The sequence below is a fragment of the Schistocerca nitens genome, chromosome 9, assembly GCF_023898315.1.
Source record: "Schistocerca nitens isolate TAMUIC-IGC-003100 chromosome 9, iqSchNite1.1, whole genome shotgun sequence".
NCBI lineage: Eukaryota > Metazoa > Arthropoda > Insecta > Orthoptera > Acrididae > Schistocerca > Schistocerca nitens.
Genome location: NC_064622.1, coordinates 273,686,978 through 273,704,067, shown reverse-complemented (window position 1 = coordinate 273,704,067; position 17,090 = coordinate 273,686,978). Strand labels below are relative to the sequence as shown.

General features: G+C 39.6%; 1 protein-coding gene across 1 annotated transcript in view; it reads left to right on the top strand.

The window, feature by feature from the left end:
* LOC126203461 (protein suppressor of forked) overlaps nt 1-17,090 on the top strand; it is a 149,973-nt gene that overhangs the window by 116,854 nt on the left and 16,029 nt on the right. Inside the window, exons 9-14 of the mRNA XM_049937778.1 lie at nt 5,875-6,121; nt 6,219-6,288; nt 7,263-7,359; nt 7,447-7,535; nt 7,697-7,869; nt 14,543-14,677. Coding sequence (XP_049793735.1) covers nt 5,875-6,121; nt 6,219-6,288; nt 7,263-7,359; nt 7,447-7,535; nt 7,697-7,869; nt 14,543-14,677 — 811 coding nt within the window. The remainder of the gene's footprint in view (nt 1-5,874; nt 6,122-6,218; nt 6,289-7,262; nt 7,360-7,446; nt 7,536-7,696; nt 7,870-14,542; nt 14,678-17,090) is intronic.

Here is a 17,090-nt window from a genome sequence, read left to right as displayed (position 1 = left end):
TCCTCGTTTTGCTTTTGTTGATGTTCATCTTATATCCTCCTTTCAAGACACTGTCCATTCCGTTCAACTGCTCTTCCAAGTCCTTTGCTGTCTCTGACAGAATTACGATGTCATCGGTGAACCTCAAAGTTTTTACTTCTTCTCCGTGAATTTTAATACCTACTCCGAATTTTTCTTTTGTTTCCTTTACTGCTTGCTCAATATACAGATTGAATAACATTGGGGAGAGGCTACAACCCTGTCTCACTCCTTTCCCAACCACTGCTTCCCTTTCATGCCCCTCGACTCTTATAACTGCCATCTGGTTTCTGTACAAATTGTAAATAGCCTTTCGCTCCCTGTATTTTACCCCTGCCACCTTCAGAATTTGATAGAGAGTATTCCAGTTAACGTTGTCAAAAGCTTTCTCTAAGTCTACAAATGCTAGAAACGTAGGTTTGCCTTTTCTTAATCTTACTTCTAAGATAAGTCGTAAGGTTAGTATTGCCTCACGTGTTCCAACATTTCTACGGAATCCAAACTGATCTTCCCCGAGATCCGCTTCTACCAGTTTTTCCATTCGTCTGTAAAGAATTCGCGTTAGTATTTTGCAGCTGTGACTTATTAAACTGATAGTTCGGTAATTTTCACATCTGTCAACACCTGCTTTCTTTGGGATTGGAATTATTATATTCTTTTTGAAGTATGAGGGTATTTCAGCTGACTCATACACCTTGCTCACGAGATGGTAAAGTTTTGTCAGGGCCGGTTCTCCCAAGGCAGTCAGTAGTTCTAATGGAATGTTGTCTACACCCGGGACCTTGTTTCGACTTAGATCTTTCAGTGCTATGTCAAATTCTTCATGCAGTATCATATCTCCCATTTCATCTTTGTCCTCTTCCATTTCCATAATATTGCCCTCAAGTACATCGCCCTTGTATAGAACCTCTATATACTCCTTCCACCTTTCTGCCTTCCCTTCTTTGCTTAGAACTGGGTTGCCATCTGAGCTCTTGATATTCATACAAGTGGTTTTCTTCTCTCCAAAGGTCTCTTTAATTTTCCTGTAGGCAGTATCTATCTTACCCCTAGTGAGACAAGCCTCTACATCCTTACATTTGTCCTCTAGCCATCCCTGCTTAGCCATTTTGCACTTTCTGTCGATCTCATTTTTGAGACGTTTGTATTCCCTTTTGCCTGCTTCATTTACTGCATTTTTATATTTTCTCCTTTCATCAATTAAATTCAATATTTCTTCTGTTACCCAAGGATTTCTATTAGCCCTCGTCTTTTTACCTACTTGATCCTCTGCTGCCTTCACTACTGCATCCCTCAGAGCTACCCAATCTTCTTCTACTGTATTTCTTTCCCCCATTCCTGTCAATTGTTCCCTTATGCTCTCCCTGAAACTCTCTACAACCTCTGGTTCTTTCAGTTTATCCAGGTCCCATCTCCTTAAATTCCCACCTTTTTGCAATGTCTTCAGTTTCAATCTGCAGTTCATAACCAATAGATTGTGGTCAGAATCCACATCTGCCCCTGGAAATGTCTTACAATTTAAAACCTGGTTCCTAAATCTCTGTCTTACCATTATATAATCTATTTGATACCTATTAGTATCTCCAGGATTCTTCCAGGTATACAACCTTCTTTTATGATTCTTGAACCAAGTGTTAGTTATGATTAAGTTATGCTCTGTGCAAAATTCTACAAGGCGGCTTCCTCTTTCATTTCTTCCCCCCAATCCATATTCACCTACTATGTTTCCTTCTCTCCCTTTTCCTACTGACAAATTCCAGTCACCCATGACTATTAAATTTTCGTCTCCCTTCACTACCTGAATAATTTCTTTTATCTCGTCATACATTTCATCAATTTCTTCATCATCTGCAGAGCTAGTTGGCATATAAACTTGTACTACTGTAGTAGGCATGGGCTTTGTGTCTATCTTGGCCACAATAATGCGTTCACTATGCTGTTTGTAGTAGCTAACCCACACTCCTATTTTTTTTTATTCATTATTAAACCTACTCCTGCATTACCCCTATTTGATTTTGTATTTATAACCCTGTAATCACCTGACCAAAAGTCTTCTTCCTCCTGCCACCGAACTTCACTAATTCCCACTATATCTAACTTTAACCTATCCATTTCCCTTTTTAAATTTTCTAACCTACCTGCCCGATTAAGGGATCTGACATTCCACGCTCCGATCCGTAGAATGCCAGTTTTCTTTCTCCTGATAACGACGTCCTCTTGAGTAGTCCCCGCCCGGAGATCCGAATGGGGGACTATTTTACCTCCGGAATATTTTACCCAAGAGGACGCCATCATCATTTAATCATACAGTAAAGCTGCATGTCCTCGGGAAAAATTACGGCTGTAGTTTCCCCTTGCTTTCAGCCGTTCGCAGTACCAGCACAGCAAGGCCGTTTTGGTTAATGTTACAAGGCCAGATCAGTCAATCATCCAGACTGTTGCCCCTGCAACTACTGAAAAGGCTGCTGCCCCTCTTCAGGAACCACATGTGTGTCTGGCCTCTCAGCAGATACCCCTCCGTTGTGGTTGCACCTACGGTACGGCCATCTGTATCGCTGAGGCACGCAAGCCTCCCCACCAACGGCAAGGTCCATGGTTCATGGGGGAAGGTTAACACTTTAGAATATGGATATTCCTGCAGAATGTCGGAGTCGTAAGCATGTCTCTGATATGATCAGAAGTATTTTTGTATTTTGTGCAAACAATGTAATTTCAGAATGAGATTTTCACTCTGCAGCGAGTGTGCGCTGTATGAAACTTCCTGACAGATTAAAACTGTGTACCGGACCGAGACTTGAACTCGGGACCTTTGCATTTCGCAGGCAAGTGCTTTACCAACTGAGCTACCCAAGCACGACTCATGACCTGTCCTCACAGTTTTAATCTGTCAGGAATTGTCAATGTAATTTCGCCCTTCTAAATGGGAAAAATCAAAAGACTGTATGATATACTAAAATTTGAGAAAATAGATTTACATAAAAACAAAAATTCTGCAACAGCAATCTTCAAATTTATTTAGATCAATCCAACAGTGAGGACCTAGGATGTAACATTTTCCGCTTCAAGAATCAGATCCATAGAAAAGAAGAACTGGAACCAGCTCTACATGATGAGCTAAGTAAGCTAGAAAGTTTATTGTAATCTTCGCCCCTCTCAAATCTTCATAAACGACTAATGTGGACAATACAGGGAATTAGGAAGGAGTGGGGATTACAGCCCCCCATGTTGAAGACTCCTTCATAGTAAATATCTATGGAACGAAATGACATATTTCTGTAATTTTTCACGGTAGCATAGGCCATTATTTTCTCAACAGATTGTGATATAGATTTTCCAGCAGATGACAGCACACCAATGAATGAAGTAAGGTTATCGTTTGACAATGCAAGGCCATATTGAAGTGATACTGGAAGTATGAAAACATGATGGAGGTACAATGGCAGTGGCATAATGTGTACAACAATGTATGACGTTTGGTGTAAGCTTGAAGGCAGCAGTACTGTTCAGGATGTTAGTAAGGGTCTGGCTGACCAAAAACGTCAGCAAGTCAGCTTTCAGTGCTGCTGTGTTGCAACATTTTACTAGGTCACCTCAAAAATCTGTGAAGCATGGTGCATGTGACAGTAGGATAAGCTGATCAAGCAGATGACAAATTCTGGAGGGTGTAAAGTGGAAAGTGTAGATTCTAGGATTGCTGCACAGTGTGAACGAGGGTGGCCCAGACCAAAGGATTGGAGTACTGCGAGTGGGGTGAAGGTATGCTTCGTGAGGATGAACAGTTTGCAAGGATGGTTCTCTGATCTGATGAGGCACAATTCAAACTGAATGGTACTGTAAACTGCCACAGCTGCATGTACGGGGCTCCTGAAAATCCTCACATTCACGTGGACAAACATTTCAATCTACCGTGTGTTAATGTGTGGTCTGGTCTGTCATCGCATGGTTTGATTGGCCCATCCTTACTTGAAGGTACTGTAACTGGTGAGGTGTATTTTCATATGCTGCAAACATTGATTTTTACCTCCCATTCGAGTGGTGTTTGTAAATGAAAGATTTTTACCTACAACAAAATGGTGTTCCACCTCTCTACCAGAAAGCTATCGCGTCCTGCTTGGATGAAAATCTACCTGGAAGATAGATAGTTTGGAGAGGAGCTCTTGAGTATTCATTGGGGCCTCCAGACTTTACACCTCTTTATTGCTACCTATAGTGGACTTTGAAAAATGAAATTCGTCAACGGAAGCCAGCTACACTAAATGAGCTACGAGAAACTGTCATTGCGTCCTGTGTGGCTGGCGTCCTGTGCTGCTGTCACACCAGCAACACTGACAGCTGTCGTTCTCTTAACAGTTCACTGCCATTGATGTTGTTTGGCTGCTAATAAGGTGTGCTTTGAACACACAAAATAATCTTCCCCTCGTGCAAGAATTGTTACAGTATGTCATTTTGTTCTATTAATATTGACCATCAAAGAGTGTCTACCTTTTCCCGAACCCCTCTGTATATCATCTTCATGCAGGTGATATTTCATAATATTAATTCTATCATTAAGCTGTAACATATTTGCAATAACTGATTAATTTTTGAAGTTAAATACAGCAAATATTTCACAATGTCATTATTTCCTGTTAGTCTACAGTGTAGTTGTTTGATGGTCACAATTGTTGATGCAAGTGAGTGTAATTATTGGTTTGGCTGGTATCACATTTGTGCCAACAGCCATTCAATTTGTCCCCTACTTTTTATTTAACATAGTGTTTTGGATTTGGGTCTACAACTTGCCACTGTGGTTTAAAAACACCGTTCTCCCTGTCGTGAGACCAGTCTCTGCCCAGTAAATGCTGCAGTTTCAAGAAAAAGAAAGCTATCAGCAGATATTATCTGTGGGGAGTTAGATGACAGGTCACACCTTTAGCCACATTGTTTCTTGGAGTACAAACTAAAAAAAATGAAATACCACTTTTGATGCCAGTTGTGCAATTTCTTTTCTTCATTCTTTATGTAGCTGAGTCTTTAGATTATAGTAGTTGTGACTGGCATGCAAGCTGATTACATTTAATATACTGACTCTATAGGACGCTTACATTCTAGCAATAGTAGCTGTCAGTGTTCTTTTCTCCTCAGTCCTCTCCCCCTCCCCTTTTCCCCTTTTTTCTCCATCTGCTACTCCCCTATTTACTCCCCCATTTGTCATATCTCTCTCTCTCTCTCTCTCTCTCTCTCTCTCTCTCTCTCTCTCTCTGTGTTTGTTTGCTTGCTTTTGTGTGTGTGTGTGTGTGTGTGTGTGTGTGTGTGTGTGTGTGTGTGTGTGTGTGATTGTGTGTGTGTGTGTGTTCCCCTTCCTCCTTTACAATATTTGTAATTCATTGGTGCTTAAAAGTGTGTGCCATCACATTATATTACCACCTTCTGAATATGCATCTGTTTTCCGTTTTCCAATCTTGTCCTCAACAACTCTGCAACAGATGTATCTCTTTTCTAAGAGGATCTTCTGCTATTGAAGTTGAAAGTGTTAACTTGGACATTATCTCATAGGATGGACTTCACTATGTATATTACTTTAGCTACTCATGAAGATGTTATCCTCATTTGCCTGAAAATGTAAAAACTTTTATCAGTTGTACTACCTTTAATTATTCACTTGTAATTACTTATTTAGGAATTTCTATTTGTAATTAACATGGATTGTGGCACTAAATTATGACCAAGAAGTTTGTAGTTTGTTTTCTTCGGGCCAGTAAATGAAATTTTGAAACATAAATATTGCAGGAATGACGAAAGCCAGTGCTGTGATAATGACTGCCGGTATACATGCTTGTGTCATTGCTCTTACATTTAAAATTTATGCTTTTCTAGGCCTATGTACAGTACATGAAGTTTGCTCGACGTGCTGAAGGAATAAAATCTGCTCGCACAGTGTTCAAGAGAGCGAGGGAAGATTCACGCTCTAGGTTCCACGTTTTTGTAGCTGCTGCATTGATGGAATATTATTGCAGCAAGGACAAGAATATTGCTTTCAGAATATTTGAACTAGGCCTAAAGAAGTTTTCGGATAACCCTGATTATATACTGTGCTATATTGACTATCTTTCCCACTTAAATGGTGAGTTCCATTTAAATATTGTTCATACCATTTACCCCTATCACCAGTGGATATGACATCAGTTAATTTTTTTCCTTTCGTTTAATTATTATTTCAGAGGATAACAACACAAGAGTTCTGTTTGAAAGAGTACTGTCGTCTGGTAGCTTAGAGCCTGAAAAGTCTGTGTAAGTATAAATTGTATTTTAGTATTATTTTCCTGTTATTATGTATCCTGGAAATGTCTTAAGAGTTTTACAAAACATGACTGAGCTCTTAATGGGTGAATTATCCAGCCATAACATGAAACCCACCCTTGCAGCTTCAATTCTGTTAGTACCTTCCTCCCACTTCCCACATCTCACAGAACTCTCATGCATGCATACATAGCTTATCAGACTACCTCTCCTGGAATAAGGGATATTATGGAATAATGGATGTTATGGAATAATGGGTTGTCCTCAGCCTATGGGCTTGTTTTTAGTTTTAATAGTTTACTTTACAATGGATTGCATGCTGTTATAGAAATTAAAGCTGTGTGCTGAAATAAAATTCTACTTTACAATGGATTGCATGCTGTTATAGAAATTAAAGCTGTGTGCTGAAATAAAATTTGAAGGAGCTACTCTGGCACATGATTTACAGTTTAACTCTGTCATGAAGTTTCGCAACGGTGTACAGTGATGTGCTTCTCATGTCTCTTTGCTACTTTAATATTGTCTATCTTGCACTATCTTGAAAAAAGAAACAAATTTTTGTATTTTCATTCTGGAATAAATACGCATCTTGCAGCATTCTTCTGTATTTTTATAATCACCAATAATACAAGAAAAACAGAATTGTTAGCCATACGAAAATGAGGTACTGTGCCCTGAAATGCACCATAGAATAATAAATATAAATTTGGGACTGTATACAAATGTTTTGTGTGTAATTTAATTTGAAGAAGGTAAGTAAAAGCCATTTAAGCCCTTCAGTCATTATAAATGTCTATCTATTCTCTCTTTTTTTTTTTTTTTGTTGATAAATTTTAAATCCAATTTTTGTATTTTGAAGGTGTTGGATGATTTCAGAGTTGTGATATGTACCATATCTAATTTCCTTTCTCAGCCATATAATTTGAACAGTTGTTTCATACTGACTGTGAGATGTTAATTTACAGTGAAATCTGGAATCGTTTTCTTGAATTTGAATCAAATATTGGAGACCTCGCAAGTATTGTTAAAGTTGAAAAGAGGCGAAGTGCTGTTCTCAGTCAGGTTAGTATTTTCATTGAACAACATAAAATGTACATTTACAAATAAGAAATGTTGTGTTTAAACATTGCTGTTTTTTCTTCTTTGCAGATAAAAGAATTTCAAGGAAAGGAAACAGCTCAGCTGGTGGATAGATACAAATTCCTTGATTTGTATCCATGTACTCCAGGTGAACTAAAGTAAGTATTTATTGCATCTAAAGAAAAATGTCAGAAGTATGTGTTGTGTTGAACATTGGTGAACTCTAAAACAACGTGTCTGCTTCCCTCTAGAAAATACTTAGTTAATCCACATCCTTAATCTGTTAACCAGTGCTCAAACTGTTTATTTTTTCTTATAGAGCAATAGGATACAATGAAGTTGCGAGCACAGCATCGAGAGCGTTTCACCCTCTGGCTGCCTGCTCATCTTTAGATGAAGATGAAGCTGCCAAAGTTCCTCGGCCAGATGTCTCACAGATGATACCTTACAAACCTAAAGCTAATACCATACCTGGTGATCATCCTGTACCTGGTAATGAAGGAGACTGTATTTTTGTGATATTTGTAAATGTATCTTTAGTAAAGTAATGAATTCTTCCTACAAGCTGGTATTTTTGGATACATTGTTAACATGCAGTTTAACTTAAAGTAGAAACACAAACACAACTCTCACACACACTATCTCTGCCTGCCAAGGTCAGATAGGAAGTCTTCCCTCGGCAGTCAGACAGTGGTCAGGTGTGTGTGAGTTTGGTTTGCACGTGTGTGTGTGTGGGGGGGGTCTGATTAAGGAGGAAGCCTCTTTGACCAAAAGCTAACTTGTTTGAAAGTCTTTTTTTGTTGTGCCTATCTGTGACTCAACATCTCCACTTTATGGTGAGCAACAATGTATCCTTTTCATAATATTGTCATTGTAGATTAAAACTGAAGAAACAGCAAAAAGGTGGGAATTTAAGGAGATGGGATCTGGATAAACTAAAAGAACCAGAGGTTATAGAGAGTTTCAGAGAGAGCATTAGGAAACTATTGACAAGAACGGGTGAAAAAAATGCAGTAGAAGAAGAATGGGTAGCTTTGAGAGATGAAATAGTGAGGGCAACTGAGAATCAAGTAGGTAAAAAGATGAGGGCTAGTAGAAATCCTTGGCTAACAGAAGAGATACGAATTTAATTGATGAAAGGAGAAAGTATAAAAATGCAGTAAATGAAGCAGGCAAAAAGGAATACAAACATCTCAAAAATGAGATTGACAGGAAGTGCAAAATGGCTAAGCAGGGATGGCTAGAGGAGAAATGTAAGGATGTAGAAGCATATATCACTATGGGTAAGATAGATACTGCCTGCAGGAAAATTAAAGAGACCTTTGGAGAAAAGAGAATCACTTGTATGAATATCAAGAGCTCAGATGGAAAACCAGATTTAAGCAAAGAAGGGAAAGCAGAAAGGTGGAAGGAGTATATAGAGGTTCTATACAAGGGCGATGTACTTGAGGGCAATATTATGGAAATGGAAGAGGACAAAGATGAAATGGGAGATATGATACTGCATGAAGAATTTGACATAGCACTGAAAGATCTAAGTCGAAACAAGGTCCCGGGTGTAGACAACATTCCATTAGAACTACTGACTGCCTTGGGAGAACCGGCCCTGACAAAACTTTACCATCTCGTGAGCAAGGTGTATGAGTCAGCTGAAATACCCTCATACTTCAAAAAGAATATAATAATTCCAATCCCAAAGAAAGCAGATGTTGACAGGTGTGAAAATTACTGAACTATCAGTATAATAAGTCACGGCTGCAAAATACTAGCATGAATCCTTTACAGACAAATGAAAAAATTGGTAGAAGCCAATCTCGGAGGAGATCAATTTGTATTCCGTGGAAATGTTGGAAAACGTGAAGCAATACTGACCCTATGAATTATCTTAGAAGATAGATTAAGGAAAGGCAAATCTACATTTCTATCATTTGCAAACTTAGGGAAAGCTTTTGTTAATGTTGACTGGAATACTCTCTTTCAAAGTCTGAAGGTGGCAGAGGTAAAATACAGGTATCGAAAGGCTATTTACAATTTGTACAGAAACCAGATGGCAATTATAAGAGTCAAGGGGCATGAAAGGAAAGTGGTAGTTGGGAAGGGCATGGGACAGGTTTGTAACCTATCCCAGTGTTATTCAATCTGTATATTGAGCAAACAGTAAAGGAAACAAAAGAAAAATTTGGAGTAGGAATCAAAATCCATGGAGAAGAAATAAAAACTTTGAGGTTTGCCGATGACATTGTAATCCTGTCGGAGACAGCAAAGGACCTGGATGAGCAGTTGAACAGAATGGAGTGTCTTGAAAGGAAGATATAAGATGAACATTAACAAAAGCAAAATGAAGATAATGGAATGTAGCCTAATTAAATTGGGTGATGCTGAAGGAATTACATTAGGAAATGAAACACTTAAAAGTAGTAGACGAGTTCGGCTATTTGGGGAGCAAAATAACTGATGATGGTCAAAGTAGAGAGAATATAAAATGTAGACTGGCAATGGCAAGGAAAGTCTTTCTGAAGAGAAATTTGTTAACATAGAGTATAGATTAAGTGTCAGGAAGCCTTTTTCTGGAAGTATTTGTATGGAGTGTAGTCATGTATGGATGTGAAACATGGATGATAAATAGTTTAGACAAGAAGAGAATAGAAGCTTTCAAAATGTGGTGCTAGACAAGAATGCTGAATATTAGATTGGTACATCACATAACTAATGAGGATGTAGTGAATCGAATTGGGGAGATGAGGAATTTGTGGCGCAACTTGGTGAGAAGAGGGGATCGTTTGGTAAGACATGTTCTGAGGCATCAAGGGATCACCAATTTAGTATTGGAGGGCACCGTGGAGGGTAAAAATCGTACAGGGAGACCAAGAGATGAATACACTGAGCAGATGCAGAAGGATTTAGGTGATAGTAGTTACCTGGAGATGAAGCAGCTTGTACAGGATAGAGTAGCATGGAGCTCTCTAGACTAAAGACCACAGCAATGACAACAATATTGTCATTATTCTATCCTAGATTTTCCATTGTTTGGAAGTATAAGTTATCCTTGACCATACATGCAGTGATTTTGCATAGTATACACATGGATACAGATGTAGATATTACATGTATCTTAATGGCCTGTTAATGAAGTCTGTACTAAATGGTTTGAGGGCATGCAGAAAGCGTAGAACATGAAAGGTGTTGTTTTAAAAAGATGTAAAAATGCTATTGTCTGCACACAGAGGCTATACTGAGCAGAATATAAAAGAATGTCCTAAAACTAATTTTATTTATTTATTTTTTTCAAATAGCTCTGTTGAAGTCAACAAAAAGGATAGATATCTACACACTGTAAAGATGACATGTTAAGTACCAGACAGGTATAACGAAAAGATGAGCTTTCAGCCAATGCCTTCTTCACACACACACACACACACACACACACACACACACACACACACATATTATATATAAAAACAAAGATGATGTGACTTACCAAATGAAAGTGCTGGCAGGTCGACAGACACACAAACGAACATAAACATACACACAAAATTCAAGCTTTCGCAACAAACTGTTGCCTCATCAGGAAAGAGGGAAGGAGAGGGAAAGACGAAAGGATGTGGGTTTTAAGGGAGAGGGTAAGGAGTCATTCCAATCCCGGGAGCGGAAAGACGTACCTTAGGGGGAAAAAAGGACAGGTATACACTCGCGCGCACACACACACACACACACACACACACACACACACACACACATATCCATCCACACATATACAGACACAAGCAGACATATTTAAAGTTTGGGCAGAGATGTCAGTCGAGGCGGAAGTGAAGAGGCAAAGATGATGTTGAATGACAGGTGAGGTATGAGTGGCGGCAACTTGAAATTAGCGGAGATTGAGGCCTGGTGGGTAACACACACACACACACACACACACACATATATATATATATATCCATCCACACATACACAGACACAAGCAGACAGTCCTTTCGTCTTTCCCTCTCCTGCCCTCTTTCCTGATGAAGCAACCGTTGGTTGCGAAAGTTTGAATTTTGTGTGTATGTTTGTGTGTCTATCGGCCAGCCAGCGCTTTTGTTTGGTAAGTCACATCATCGGAAACATTCCACGTGGGAAAAATATATCTAAAAACAAAGATGATGTGACTTACCAAACAAAAGCGCTGGCTGGCCGATAGACACACAAACATACACACAAAATTCAAACTTTCGCAACCAACGGTTGCTTCATCAGGAAAGAGGGAAGGAGAGGGAAAGACGAAAGGACTGTCTGCTTGTGTCTGTGTATGTGCGGATGGATATATGTGTGTGTGTGTGTGTGCGCGCGCGCGCGCGAGTGTATACCTGTCCTTTTTTCCCCATAAGGTAAGTCTTTCCGCTCCCGGGATTGGAATGACTCCTTACCCTCTCCCTTAAAACCCACATCCTTTCGTCTTTCCCTCTCCTTCCCTCTTTCCTGATGAAGCAACCGTTGGTTGCGAAAGCTTGAATTTTGTGTGTATGTTTGTGTTTGTTTGTGTGTCTATCGACCTGCCAGCGCTTTTGTTTGGTAAGTCACATCATCTTTGTTTTTAGATATATTTTTCCTACGTGGAATGTTTCCCTATATGTGTGTGTGTGTGGATGGATATGTGTGTGTGTGCGAGTGTATACCCGTCCTTTCTTCCCCCTAAGGTAAGTCTTTCCGCTCCCGAAAATTCAAGCTTTCGCAACAAACTGTTGCCTCATCAGGAAAGAGGGAAGGAGAGGGAAAGACGAAAGGATGTGGGTTTTAAGGGAGAGGGTAAGGAGTCATTCCAATCCCGGGAGCGGAAAGACTTACCTTAGGGGGAAAAAAGGACGGGTATACACTTGCATACACACACATATCCATCCATATGTGTGTGTATGCGAGTGTATACCCGTCCTTTTTTCCCCCTAAGGTAAGTCTTTCCGCTCCCGGGATTGGTAAGTCTCATCATCTTTCTTTTTATATATATATATATATATATATATATATATATATATATATATATATATATATATATATGTATTCCTACGTGGAATGTTTCCCTCGTGAGCACTATTTCTGGGGCTCAGGTCACAGAGTTGAGGTCAGTTTCTTGTATTTTCTTTTTACATACATCTTTGACTTCATCCTAACTGGGTGAAGTGACAAAATGGTTGAGGCACTGCATTCTCATTGAAAGGGGCAGGGTTCTAATTTTTACCCATTTATTGGCATTTAGGTTTTCTATGGTTCATTTATATACAATGATGGTAGCTTTGAAAAAGATGTGGCCAATTTCTTTCCTGACTTGTGTCCATTTTGAGCTTGGGCTCAATCTGTTATGACACTGTTGAAGATAGGATAACCATCCTTCAGTTTATCCTAGGCTCTTCTGTTCTTTTCATATTCCTTTTTGGTTCAATAGTTAGTACTTTCTATACTTCTGCAGGCCTGGTCATCATCTCAAATTTTATAAGTGGAGACGTGTATCATATCTTAGTGTTAGTTTTGCTTGTAAATTTCTTACTTCCAAAGCAAGGCCATAGGACGCTACACATTGCTAAAGATTTGGTAGATCTTTGTAAGGGCAGCATGCTGACTTTCATTTTTATTCATTTGACACATTGACTGCCATATTTTAGTTGTCTTGCACCTGCCGATCTGGCCGCTGTCACCAACTACAAATTAACTCAAAGAAAATGAGTTTTTACATAAAGCCAGATGTAAAATTTCTCCTAGCAAGTATGTGTGGTTTACAGGATGTGTGCATCAGAAGAGATGTAATAAATTGTCTTGGTATGGTGGGACATAATTTTTGTTTTCACACAGGCAATAAAGTAGCTTAAAATGCATAAACATGTTCTTAAAAATAATGTGGTTTTATTATCTCTCTTGTTTTTTAGCATTATTGATGAATAGTGTGCCTTTCAGTGTTCATCCAAGTTGTTAATTCCATTTTTTGGCATGATATTTCAATAACTAAACAAGTTGTCATCTTCAGGTACTGTAAGCTGTGTTGTTACATGCACTCAATGTCTGGTTTGCAATCAAACTGTGAAACAGTATTTAGAGCTGAGTTTGATCCCCCTCCCAACACCGCTATGCCCTTTGATGCTCATTTGCTGTTAATTTGTTTTTTGGAGCGCACCCTATTATTCTGTGAAACACACATTCTTTCAGCATTTTCCAGATGGCAGGTGAAATGATTATTTGTATCACCTCACTATAATGAGAATATTCCTTTTTAGCATTGTCTGTTTTTACTCTTTATCTTACAAGTCTGCGACCACTTGCAATTAAAAAATGGTTTGGAACCATCACAGCCCGTAAAATTTCTTCATTGTAGGCAGTTTCGTTTTTAGCTTTTTGTCTTTCCTGGCATCGTCTGTGAAAGTTCTTACAGAAAAATCACTCTTTAGTTTTCTGTCCTATTTTCACACAAAAAAATCCCCAATTTCCGCCATGTAATGGAATTTTCTGGCTTTTGTCAGCTTATGGTGTTCTTAATTGAGGTCTATCTTCTTGTTAGAATGTTTCTCAGCCTGCTTGTCTTTTTGGAATATTTTGTAAAATCAGGCTTTCATTGATTTCCTCTATCACCATCAACAGTTAACTGTCATACTAATAGCCAAATGATACCTCTGTATTGTATTGGCTGAATTATGTCATGGAGACATCCACATGTTACCAGAGATTATGTCGATGTCTGATGGAGGGTCATAAGTAGTGATACTGATCCCATTATGTGATGGATAACTCAACTTATTTCTCTGTAGTCTTACAGTATCTAATGCTCATTCTGGTGCACCTCAAAGGTTATACCGCTGTTTCAATTACAGCTATTGTTCTGTATTCTGATCACATTGGCTTTTTTGATAATAGAATCCCAGGAAATACTTTTGTGCCGTAACCCATGTGTTTAACTACTGGGATTCTGTTGTCAAAGGAGCTGTTGAGGTCAGAAACTGTAACAACTGCTTAAACTGGGGATATAGCTATGAATTGCGTATGGCAACTTGCAAAAAAACACACATACCGAACTGCAGGTTTGATAAAAAGAGAGTTTTCTTTGATGGCGATGCAGAATCAATGTTGAGACGTGGAATTGTAGAGTGTAGAACATCCATAATGTTAGTGATTTAAATACTTAGTTTCATGCTTTCTCTTGTAGGTGGTGTATTCCCGATCCCTCCAGCAGCTGCACAGCTGTGCACCTTACTTCCGCCACCGGGGTGCTTTCGGGGACCATTTGTTGCTGTTGATTTGTTATTGGAGGTCTTCAACAAGATACAGCTGCCTGACAATCGTAAGTACTTGCAAATGAGAAATTTGGAAGTTGGACTGAACTTGTTTAATATAGTACGACTTGACTTTTACATTTGTAACAGTACACACACCATGTGAGTACATGTAACAAATATTTCATATAACAACAACAATAACAACAACAAAAACAAGTTCAGTGTCTGTTGCTGGTACTCTACTAGCACCTACCTGGATTTAGGTGTATGAAAATAGTTGAAAGAATGAACATGAATGTTTCTCCCTCTCATAAATGAGGTTTGTCATGATCCAGACATATTAATAAACTCATTGTTCAGCATGTCAGTTTTTGATTAATCAAAATTGAAGTATTTTGCTCTTTCCAGTAATTATATAAATTTTGAACTGGAACATTATCAGTAGTTGTATCTGCATGAAAATTAACAAACAGGAAAGACCATTCCAAATTTGGTATATTGTGACCATGTAAACATTGTGGTGTAGTAGTAAGATAGTGAAATAGATGAATAAAAAACCTTTCAGTATAATGTTATTGAGAATGTTGCTGTTTAGCATATCAGTTAACTACCATTGTACCACAGAAGTGTAAAATTGAAAAAAAGGATGTACTGTAGTCTTCTTTTGAAAACCAGTTTGTTTGCCAAGGTTCCTGTGTTAACACAGTTACAGGATTACTAGTTCTAGCAGTATGTATTGCCATGCCCCAAGGGAGTCAGCATTTGTTTTCTGGGTATGAGCTAGGTGACCCCGGGTTCCTGAGCTGGGACTGGTAAATGTCACCAATCCTCTGTCACTGCGAGATGTGGGCATGCTTCAGCGAATACAGTGTGGTGTGAAGGTGGAACGTTGTGTGCCACAGGGAATGGGCATATTGGGTTGACCTTGGGAAAAATACTACTACTACTACTACTACTACTACTACTACTTTAGTCTCAAGGTGTGCTGATGAGGTGCATGGCTGTTGAGGTGGAACAGTTGTTAGCGGTCAACCTCTGGGGAACCTACGACACCTCAGTTGTATAAAGCCTACCTAGGCATGTGGGGCTCTGTGTAGGTGGACTTTTATTTCCCAAGCTGTTCGTGGGACCATGATAGAATCCTCAAAATTCTCTCCTCTTCCTCCCAGCAGAAAGGGTGAGCTGCTGTTAGTGCCTGACATCCAATCAAACAAGAGGGCTTGTGTAGCCAGTTCTCTTGACTCGCGAGTTCCTTCCAAGGGTTTATGTCCCCAGCTCAATGCATTGTTTCAAATGCTAGTGTTTTGGTCATACTGCTCTTGGGTGTCACAGAGGAACCATTTGTCTTAAATGCGGTAAGGCCGTCCACGAAGGAGTCGCTTGTTCATCTCCTATGATGTGTGTGAATTGCTCTAGGGCTAACCCTGTTGGTAGGGACTGCAGCATGTATCTTGAAGAACGGAAGATACAAGAGCTTAAGACTATGAAGCACATCCTGTATATTGAGGCCAAAAAGATGTATAAGGTCGTACTGTCCCCAATGTTTGCTACCTCCTTCGCTTTGATTCTTAAACAACCAATGCAGAAAGCCGATGCTGCTATGCAAAAGCAGGTCGCTGGTGTCGGCACAATGCACCTTTGCTGCTGCTGCAGTTATGTCAAAGCATGTACCTCTCCTCAGAACTTCAGAAAAGGCCATGTTGCTGTTGTTGCAGGACTCCTTTCCCCTCCAAAGATTCCGTCCGGTCCACTATCTATTGCTGCCATTATCACTTCCTCATTTGTGGCAGTGAAACCACCTTAGCTCAAAAAATCAAAGTCGAAGACAAAGAATTGCCCACTGACTGAGATGGGAAGTACATAGTCCAATGATGTTGACATCCTGTCTGATGTCTTTCTCAAATCTTGCTCAGAGGCAATGGACCTTGATGTCGGGCTGGGCAATCTTCTCCCTTCAAGGCAGAGCCTTCACTCTTTGCGGGCTCCCCTCCATGGCAGAAAATCAGGATGAAAGTTCTACCCCCATGTTAGATGCTTCCCATCCAACAGTGGAACTTTAATAGATTCAGGACAGGTGTGGGGGAACTGAAACTCCTAGCACAGTGGTGCCTCCAATGCTTGCTTTTGCAGGAAACTCATTTTAAAACATCTGACACCCCACTACTACTGGGCTATATGCTCTATTGCCTGGAGGGCATGACTGGGGAAAGGGCCAATTGAGGGATTACTGTGTTTGTCAATAATGTGCACCACTCTTCTGGTCTCCCCCTGGCTGCTGACCTGCAAGCAGCTGCAGTTGAAGTTCAGGTGTGTTGGAGGATCGCTGTTTCCTCACTGTATTAACCTCTGCAAGATGCTGTAGACTCTGAGGTTATCACAGATCTTATGGAACAACTCCCCGACCATTTCTCCTACTGGCACACTTCAGTGCCCATCATGTCTTGTGGTGCTCTACCTCTACTTGCCTTCAGGACCAGG